The sequence below is a fragment of the Osmerus mordax genome, chromosome 20 (assembly GCF_038355195.1).
Source record: "Osmerus mordax isolate fOsmMor3 chromosome 20, fOsmMor3.pri, whole genome shotgun sequence".
NCBI classification, from domain to species: Eukaryota; Metazoa; Chordata; class Actinopteri; order Osmeriformes; family Osmeridae; genus Osmerus; species Osmerus mordax.
Genome location: NC_090069.1, coordinates 5,559,569 through 5,569,949, shown reverse-complemented (window position 1 = coordinate 5,569,949; position 10,381 = coordinate 5,559,569). Strand labels below are relative to the sequence as shown.

Genomic DNA, 10,381 nt, shown 5'->3' with positions numbered 1-10,381 from the left:
CTGATACAATACTTCATCTGGGGTACTTGTCCAATCAATGTCAGCTCAGCCAGACACTAATGGTTCTAAGGTTATTAATAACCTTAATAGCCCCGCAGTAAAGCACAGGGCTGTGTGTCTCCTATACCTGCTGGAGGAGGGAGGGTGTTCTGTCATAAAGCTATATATGTTTGAATGGAGAGAGACAGACAGAGAGAGTGGGAAAGAGAGAGAGGCTGAGAGAGACAAAAGAGAGAGTCTGAGAGAGAGAGAGAGAGAGAGAGAGAGAGAGAGAGAGAAAGAGAGAGAGAGACAGAGAGAGAGAGAGAGAGAGAGAGAGAGAGGGGGGGGGGGGGCTTGGAGAGGGATTGACTCAGAGTGACTCTTCTTCATACAGTGTGGGATTTGAACAAGTACACTAATTTATTCCGGTTAGGCACATTAAACTCCGGTGAAGCGAAACAGGCTGTAAACCTCAGAGCAACCTATTCCTAACCTTCCTTCCCACCTGCTCCGAAATGTAATTCTTGGCGATCGTCGGGGATTGGCTCTGAAGGCATGCTCCTCGTCAAACCTGGTTCCACTGTACACCAGGGGCCTTCCTCTCCATCTCCCCTACTCATAAAAAATGAGATTACATTTCAGAAATGAAGTGCAGAACCAGTCAATGCCACGTAATTTCTCATTTCGTCTCTGCCGCTCGTTCTGAATGTAGTCCTTATTCATTCTAATTGATGAGACGGGGCTCTTTTTCTTCGTTGCAGAAGGTCTGTTCAATACCGTTCAGGGCTGAGGCCTGATGGGATGCCTGTACCGCTCGCATGCGTGTGGTGCCTGACATGATGCGGGGCTGTCAGAGAACGTCTGGGGACTGGGGGTCCAGGGGGCTCCAAGATCTCAGCTGGAAGCATCACAAGCTGATTTGTAGTTTCATCTGGTGAGAGCCGTTTCAAGATCTGGCTGAAATGTACATTGTTTTTGTGCTTGTTTGCGTATGAATGAGTATGTGTGTACGTGTGTGTCAGTTTGTGCCCTCCTGTGCGAGAGAGTTCCTGACTGACCCCTTTGACGTGCACTCAGAATAATCGTTGGATACAAAAGTACTTCAACAGCCTTTTTCACGTCCATCAGTCTTGTTCTCAAACTCATTGACACCGTCAACAACAAAATTTAAAAGTGTGTCCCGGGAGATTTATGTGTCCTTTGACTTGTTTTTAACTATGACTGTGTTGTGAACTTCTTCTTTGTCCCTTTCTCTCCTTTTCTCTCTATCTTTCTCTCGTTCGCCTCCATCAGTCTCTCTCTCTCTCTCTCTCTCTCTCTCTCTCTCTCTCTCTCTCTCTCTCTCTCTCTCTCTCTCTCTCTCTTCTCTCTCTCTCTCTCTCTCTCTCTCTCTCTCTCTCTCTCTCTCTCTCTCTCTCTCTCTCTCTCTCTCTCTCTCTCTCTCTCTCCCTATCTCTCTTTTTCTCTCTATCTCTGTCTGTCTCTCTCTCTCTTTCTCTCTCCCTATCTCTCTCTCTCTCAGTCTCTCTGTCCTCCACCGGCCCCCAAACTCATTTAATGAATGAGTTTTTCCCCTCCGTGTCAGGGTGATTGATACTGGTCAGCTCCACGCACGCGGAAATTGATCCGGAGTGACTGCAATCAGGGGCACCGCTCCCTGGTCAGCCCCGTTGCCTAGCAACCACCACTCTCAGCGGCCAGCCGGTGCGTCCACTGTCCCCCTCTTGCACTGCCCCCACCACCCAGACCCCCTCATAACCCCCCTCCCCCAGTGGTCTCACGGTGACTGACCCCCCTCAGTCATATATCACTGTGGAGGGAGGGGCGGAAGGGTTTGGGGAAGGAGGGAGGGAGTTGGGGGAGGGGGGGGAGTGTAGGAGAGTATGGTAGCAGGACCATCTCCACACACCTAATGTCCCCATTCATCTTCCCCCTTGTTCCATCAAAAATAGCCAGCCTTTAGTCCAGGAACCAGTGCTTCAAGGCCCTGTCCATCCACTCTCCGGCTCCATAGCCCAGTTCATTTGACCTGTCTCCTTCAAACCATGACAGATGCCCTTTCTCGGTATCTTTCGTCTCATATTCGATACCGCGGCTCTACCCCTGAAATAACAAAGCACTGCAGGAACTCAATTTAGCCAGAATCCACAGGATGTTGTGTGATCTTTGCTCTTCAATGTGACCTTGCTGGAGGAATTATCAAATGCCGTAAACAATGAACAGTGTATTAGAAATTCTTCATTGGCACTCGGCAGCCGACGGCACGGCCTTTGTACAGTGGGCTACGCTAAGTACAAGAACTGCAATTTCACGCTTCTTGATTGAGACAAAGGCAACGCTGCCCATTCCACAATTATGAAACCCAGTGCGTTGCTGTTCATCTACTGCTGGCCTGCCATCGACAGACAGGCGATTGATTATTAATTGTCTTTTCACGAGCGGTGTGCAGATTTAAAGCTGTCTTCTTTTTCCTATGCTACGGAACAATGTGAATGATTAGGAAAAGATGATGATCAATTTCGCGCCACTCAGGCCTCACATACGTTTGTTTGGCTCTTGTCGTCTCTGGTGAAGGCAGCGTTCCAGCTAATGCTTATGCCGTGTACAAGCCATTAAACCATGAAAAAAAAGAGAAGCTATTTGACAGTTTGAGAAAGGTGAGCACTAACGTAACACAGATTTCACACGTTAAGTAGAAACACACGCTTTGAGCGACCTGTAGCTTTGTTTTGCTCCATGTTGTTGACAGGAGTGAAAACACATTTAGAATTTGTTTGTCTCCAATTTGGCCATGAAGCAGTTTGGCCAGGTCATTAACCCAAATCGGCTAATGGACGATTCACGGCAATTTGATTGCAACCTCTTCTTCTGGCCCATTGAGCACAGAACCTATCTGACATATGCCATGGAGCGTGGATGGCTCTAATGCAGCTCTGGACCAGCCTCCCCATAGGCCTCATCTGTCTATGCTGAGAGACAGAAAGAGAGAGAGAGAGAGAGAGGGGGGGGGGGGGGGTAGGGAGAGCAATGGGTAGAGGGAGATATTGGAGAGGGGAGGTGAGGTAAAAGTGTGGATGGCCTGAATGCAGCTCGGGCCCTGCTTCCCTGTAGGCCTCGCCTGTCCATGCTGAGAGAGAGAAAGAGGGAGAAAGACCGAGAAAACACGTGAGAGTGAAAGACAGACAGAGAGCGGTGAGGGCGGAAGATAGAGACAGACAGAGAGAACGAGAGAAGAACGGAGTCCGACAGAGAGAGCAAGGGAACGAGAGAGAGGCGGGAGGGAAAGCGGACTGCGCTGGCGCTAACCCTTCCGCCGCAAACAGCTCATAAGACTGCTGAACTGACCTGCCAATTCAATCTCCACCTCTTTCTTTAATGAGCTAGCGTGTTGGAATTTCCCCAAAGGTGATGTCACCTGAGATCAAGCTATCCTTGCTGTGCCGGTATCTACAGCCCTGTTGAACCCGATCTGCTTCTATCAGCATACCAGATCTCACTTCTGGCTTCCAGAACATTGCGAGTATCACTTTTCGACCCGTCTCCCGGTTACCATGGCACCACCCCTCCTCTCTCTCTCCGTCACTCTTATCTAACGATGTGGTCCGTCCGTCGGCGGAGGACGTGGAGACAGGGTTTCACCAGGCGTCTTGTCTGCGACAGAGCCATTTCCCCCCTGTTTGACTGTAGAAAGAACCATGGGACCACTTCCAATGAAACTGGGGGTTGTCATTCAGGGTTTGGGAGTGTGATCGACAGGGAGTGAAGGGGTTGGTGGGGGAAGGGGTTGGCGGGGTGTAACATGCTTGGGGTTGAACATGGTTCTGAGACAGAAGCTCCCTAGAACCTTCTGGAATGAGGGTGACACGACCTCGGGGAACTGACACGACTGGAAAGGTCATCTCTAAAATGTCACTGGCCATTTCAGACTGAGTATAAAGGGCCACTTTGTTGTACCGTGTCTGTCTCCAGAATCAGCTAAGATGCGTAACAGATGAAGCCCAGAGGAATATGTACTGCCTCTCCACAGCATTTCAAGGGGGTGAGAAATGGAGATGGGCTTGTGTGAAACACCTTGTTTGTCAGGTGACACGTTTGTGTATGTGTGTGGTGTGTGTTTATGTTGGGGGAGGGCACAAAAAGCAACACAAGCACCAAGTGACTACTGGTCAACTTAAGGCATCCTGCATTGAACAACCAGACATGTGAGCATTTGAGCTATAGCTTGCAGTAAACATAACAATGTTCACATAATAATAGACAACTTAGGTAATGTAAAGTTGCATGTCTTTGAGATGCCAGGTTGTAAACTCCGTGACTGTACCTAATCCCTGAAATACTGTGCCAGTGTTAAACACCAAAACAACGCAATAAAGCTGGAGGCTTATATGCACAACATGCCATCTATTCCCGGCTGCAGAAAAAACCCGTAAAACCTTTCGAGACAAAAAGGCTCCACCTCAACACCGGATGTTTATTTATTTGATTTGGTCGATAGGTGAGGTCTCCTTTAAGCATCCGATGGAGTTAATTAATTAGATTCGAAATGCGTGCATCTTGCCGTGGCATGATTCCAATCGCATCCGTCTTCTCGGTGGGGATACGGAATGGCCGGAGCTGCGGGGAGAGAGATTGAGAATCCACGCGATCAGAAACAAACCATACTAGCCATTTCAGCCACAGCCGGTCGCTTCTCTGCTTGTGAAATGTGATATGTGATGCCAACGGACACCCTCCTCCTAAACATGTCGCCTCCTCTGATGAATGCATAGCCTTTCTTGTCGTCTCACTACAGCCGGGAATGTCAACAGCACGGCAAGATGGTCCGCATAGCAAGCGCGCTGGGTCTGATAATGTTCAGTGTTGCCTTGCTCATATTGTCACTGATAAGCTACGTGTCAATAAAAAAAGATTTTCTCTTCACTACCCCCAAATATGCAAATTCGGGGGGACCACGGATGTACATGTTCCATGCAGGATTTAGGTAAGTGTTTTTTGTAGATTGTATCTTTGAACATGCATTTTTGAAATGTAGCCTAGCCCATATTGTGTTTTATTACGTATTTCTGACATAATAGTTAAAATAGTGTTTCTCAATGGACTGAGGGTGATATTGTGCGCCACAAATCAAAGGCCTTCACTTGTACAGAAGCCTACACATTTGAAAGCTCTGTCGATATCTTCAATCATACATCAGGGTTATAAGTCTCATTAAACCAGTAAGCTAGCCTACTATTGTCAATTTTTTAATTGGGTTATAGGCAAGAACACTGCGTTTTCGGGTTGTTTTAATTGAAATCCTAGCACTGCTGTGTGAATAGCAAACCAGCCCACCCTGTGGAAAGAGGGCATCATTTAATCCCCGACATGAAAACAAGCAGAGCGCATGTTCTGACTTGTGCTCTTTCCGAGGCCATATGCTGAGGTCGTGAACGCGCCGCTCTGACGCCATGGTCACTGACTGCTCGAGGGAGCTGTCCTTGGTTCTGATTTACACGAGTGCTAGATTCATTTCCTCCCTGTAATCATTCCCCCTTTGTTGCTGCAGCCAAGGTTATGTGGAAGGAGCCATTTTGCGGAGCCTACTATCTGGCCAGTTCCTAACCAATGCCTCCATCTGTTATTAACTGTTTCGCTTTTTAGGCCAGATATTAGACTAACAACCAAGGTTTTGTCTACACATGAAGAAGGGTGAAAACAACGGAATATTAAGAACTTTTTATATTTTTAATTAATCATAAACATGATCACCGTTGTCCCCACAGAAACACACAAATCATGGAGACATTGGAAATGGCAACCGCCCAGATCAAAGCCTTTTGCTCCTTTCCAACACTTCCACCCTGACAGGGAAGTTGTAACTAAGCAGGATGGCTTTGAGCAGCCGGTTCTCAGTGTGGTCTGAAGAGTGCCTGCTGGGTTGGCATTGCCCAAAGCTGGCAGCAGTGCCACTGAGCGAGGAATGCTGGGTCAAAAACATGTTACTAGCTCTAAACACAGATACAGCCAAGATCTTTGGACTTGGCTAACAAGGCCACCCTTGGACCAAAGAGCTTTCCTGCTGGTCTAAGGCTAGATACCAGGATCACCGAAGGAGACCTGGATTCAGACACCTTCTAGAACCAATAGATATGTTATTCCCGGTACAACACTGAATTCTTAACCTGATCCCTAACCTTAACCTCACTGTCTTCCCCTCAGGTCTCAGTTGGCTATGAAGTACCTGGACCCAGCCTTCACCCCCCTGACTAACGCCTTGAACGAGGGCCTCCAGGAGAATGCCTCCAAGTGGCGCTACAACCGATCCGCCTTTGTGGAGCAGAGGTGAGGGACCGCAGGGTCAACGAAGCGCCATGACACCATGAGTCACTGTAGAAGAACATTCTAGTCATTCTAGAACATTCTAGGATTCTAGTCATATGCTGTGTGCGGAGAGAACATGGACGATCCTTGCAGAAATCGAATGAAGGGTGTAATATTCAACAAATGGTAAGATGCGACAAAGCCTCTAGCAGAGGCAACTAACGGTGCACGGGTGGAAAAGTCCGTTTTGCCATTTAACGTCCCTCTCTGCCTCTTCCAGGAAGGAGATTTCCCAGTACATCGACGTGGCGCACAACTTCACCCTGACCCGCGGTGGCGTGCGCGTGGGCCAGCTGATGCACTACGACTACTCCAGCCACAAGTACGTGTTCTCCATCGGCGAGAACTTCAAGTCCCTGCTCCCCGAGGCCTCGCCCGTCCTCAACAAACACTACAACGTGTGCGCCGTGGTGGGCAACAGCGGCATCCTCACGGGCAGCCGGTGCGGCGCCGAGATCGAGAAGTTCGACTTTGTCTTCCGCTGCAACTTTGCGCCCACCGAAATCTTCCGCAGGGACGTCGGGCGGAGGACCAACATGACGACCTTCAACCCCAGCATCCTGGAGAAGTACTACAACAACCTTCTGACCATCCAGGACCGCAACAACTTCTTCCTCAGCCTGAAGAAGCTGGACGGCGCAATCCTGTGGATCCCCGCCTTCTTCTTCCACACGTCTGCGACCGTGACGCGCACGCTCGTCGACTTCTTCGTGGAGCACCGGGGGCAGCTGAAGGTGCAGCTGGCGTGGCCGGGCAACATCATGCAGTACGTCAACAAGTGAGTCTGATCGTCTCCCCTTTATGTCTGCGTCGACTTATTTAACCAGCATAATAATAACGATAGAAAAAATGATGCAGCATGCATAATAATAATACTTCAAATCTATGCAAGCATTGTCTTGAGAGCCTGTATGATTGCTCCATACCCCCTGCCAATAATAGTTCAAATGTGTTGACTTATTTCACATGGGCATCCACAATATCAAACATAGACAACAGATGGACAACAAGGACTCCTGGTTTATGATACTTCCTGTTAGTGACTAGAATAGAATGCTGACATGACTCCCTGGCTGTGTCCAGGTTTTCATTGAGCTGTGTTGTATGGAGAGGGAGAGATTTCGAGGGTGAGACAGGGATTATAAAACGGAGGATATTTGGGAATGGTATGGCGCCGAGACATGTGAAGAGGAGCTTAACTTACTGTTCACTGTTGCCTGCAGAAGCAACTGAATGCACTGTAATCTCCCTCAATCCCATTAAAGCGACCTGCTCGGACAGAATTACTCTATTTAAGAGGCTCAGTCTACCTTAAGACACCTTGAGTGTGTATTGTTAAGAGCGATTTTCATTTTTATGTCAGTAGATGTGACACAGCTTCAACAGACAAATTGGTTCTCAACGTAATACAGATATGAGCCCAGCTAGACAGCCAAAGCCAGGTAATGGACCATTAGACCAAGAAAACACCCTTGTGATCCCAGTGTGACATTTTAGCCTGAAGTGAGGGATACATGATTACAAAAACATGGTTTTAAACTTTACAATCATATAACTCATTGTTTGTATTGTGTTTATGCACCAGTATATAAAAAGGAGCATGTTGTCATTTTGTCATCCTGAAATTTAGATGGAGGCCCCTAAAGTAAATGTCATTATTTTTCCTTACAGGGAATTGAAATACATTTATCACACAGGCTTCAGAAAATGTATACCCTCTGTTTTATAAATGTATGTATTTCATTTGGGTGGACCCTAATAAAAAGCCATAGATTTCCCCAGAATGAAAAGCTAACAAGCAAATGTACAAAGTACGAAACCACAACAACCGCCTGTAAAGAGATGAGCTCATAAAACAAAATATATCAGCCAACTAAGCCTAACACAGACACCTTATGCTTTTTTATAATTCCCTGCGGAAATAATTGATGTGAAGGACCATGAAGAAATATAGCTTTCAATAGCGGCTGTAAATAAACAATACAAACACAACTGTATTGCTAAATTGTTCGAACATGTCTGGCGTTCTCACAAGGCCTTTCTCCTTGTCTGTGTGTCCAGGTACTGGAAGACCAAGCAGCTGTCCCCCAAACGGCTGAGCACAGGCATCCTCATGTACACCCTGGCGTCGTCGATGTGCGACGAGATCCACCTGTACGGCTTCTGGCCCTTCGGCTGGGACCCTAACACGGGCAAGGAGCTGCCTTACCACTACTACGACAAGAAAGGCACCAAGTTCACCACCAAGTGGCAGGAGTCCCACCAGCTGCCCGCCGAATTCAAGCTCCTCTACAAGATGCATACGGAGGGCCTCCTGAAGCTGACGCTGTCGCACTGTGCCTGAGACGCTCCGGCTATGAGTAGGGGCGGGTGGGGGGGGGGGGGAGGTTGGAGTGCGTTGGATGCATCTGCCCAGCCCAGCCCGCTGCACCAGGCCACCCCTAGCTTCTTTGCCATTGGGATCCCAAGGTCCTGGGAGGGGGGTTCGTGGCTGTGACCTTTGGCTGGCTATATTGCTGCCTCTCTCGCGCTTTTCAACCCGCTACAGCACAACTGCAGCGATGGTATTCAGTTAGATGTACATCTATAAGTGAACTCGCAGTTTTTTTACTCTTACCAGAGCTTTGGGCTGTAGAGGTTTTTATTCCCTGTCTTTGTGGGTTGGAGCCGGCTGGTTGTCTGTAGTGATGAGAAAAGGGTATTGGGCTCCATTTGGTTTTTCTCAGGAGGTTTCAGTTGGTGTGGGTTTTCACATTCTCAAACAATATCAGTAAATAATTCAAATATCATTCAACAAGCACAAGAAAAACAACAGGTCACCTTAAAGATACCTACAGTAGCTGTGGGACCAAATGGCATGCAAGTAGAAAATCAGCTGGACATGACTTAGTATGCAGATGGTAAACGCAGTGTATGAATGAATTCTCATGTGCTTGACAGGGACAGAAAAAGAGAGAGAGAGAGAGAGAGTTCATGAATTTGCGGTTCCCATACTCAGGTGGTAGGAGGATTGTATGAAGTTAAACAAACCTTTCCGCCACATCTTCCAGCAGCTTGGCAGATTTATTCCTGGATCTTTGCTCTCAATTATATGCATAACCGACCATCCGAGATGACAAATCTTCGAATCCAGATGTTTTCTTTCTATTCAGAGAAAGTAAGGCAGTCTGTTGCCACCAACTCCCTCTTTTTAGAATTGAATGACTTCCTATATCTCAAAGCCTGTGTATGTGTGTGTGACTTGCGTGCTTCACATTGAATAACCTACATTATAAAAGTCTAGAGTCCATATGTGCGTGTATATTACATAGGGGTCTTAGCTCATCGGTATGTGTGCTCTTGTAATGCACAGTGTGCTGTCTCATTAGTACATGTGATGATGCCCTCAGGGATGGCGCTGGGGCTGTCTAGAAGGAGCGTTCAACCAGCTGTGCTGTATGTAAATCAAGTCTAACTTTGGGAACATGCAGCTATCCATTATGGTGCCAGCCATAATGGCGCTTGTTATTGACATAACAAGCGCCATGTCATATACCGTAAGTGAAATTCGGGTGAAGTTCAAGTCAGCCGTTTCAGATTTCACATCAAGGAAGGTAGGCGTCTATGAAAGAAATATACTATTTTTGTAATCAAGCTGATTTCAAAAAGCTATTTTTCTTGTCCTGTTTCAGAGTTGAAGTGTTGTTTGGTTGTCCTTGTTATACTTTGTTTCTTCATGAAGCTGATTTTAGTAAGAATATTCAGATATCCTACCTGTATAGTCATACATATCTATTTATGTATTCTATACTTGAATATATTGTTCTAATCTTGATTTAAGGATAACTAACACAGAAATGATGCCAAAAATACAAAAAATACATAATTTGACTACATTGGATGATTGTTAGTGGCGTTTCCTGATAACTCAATGTCCATTTTGAAAGCACATTTTATCTAATTAATCACAAGTTTTGAATTGAATGTTACTTTTCTGTCTATTGATTTGCATAGTGACTTTCGGGATTCTGCAGTGTCAGAGGCTCTTACCCGTCTGGCA

At 47.0% G+C, this 10,381-nt stretch overlaps 1 protein-coding gene across 1 annotated transcript; it reads left to right on the top strand.

Annotated features, from left to right (window-relative positions):
* The first annotated feature begins 4,793 nt into the window (after positions 1-4,793).
* On the top strand, positions 4,794-8,686 carry st8sia3 (ST8 alpha-N-acetyl-neuraminide alpha-2,8-sialyltransferase 3). Its single transcript, XM_067258486.1, has 4 exons — positions 4,794-4,963; positions 6,181-6,303; positions 6,563-7,120; positions 8,404-8,686. Exons 1-4 carry the CDS (start codon positions 4,800-4,802, stop codon positions 8,684-8,686), a joined length of 1,128 nt encoding a protein of 375 aa, XP_067114587.1. The 5' UTR covers positions 4,794-4,799.
* The last annotated feature ends 1,695 nt before the right edge of the window (positions 8,687-10,381 follow it).

Bases quoted from the DNA above. Each gene is read 5' to 3' on its own strand.
- st8sia3 (XM_067258486.1), top strand. From the start codon at position 4,800: ATGGTCCGCATAGCAAGCGCGCTGGGTCTGATAATGTTCAGTGTTGCC. The intron at 4,964-6,180 runs GTAAGTGTTTTT...TCTTCCCCTCAG, and splicing joins ATGTTCCATGCAGGATTTAG to GTCTCAGTTGGCTATGAAGT. The intron at 7,121-8,403 runs GTGAGTCTGATC...CTGTGTGTCCAG, and splicing joins ATCATGCAGTACGTCAACAA to GTACTGGAAGACCAAGCAGC.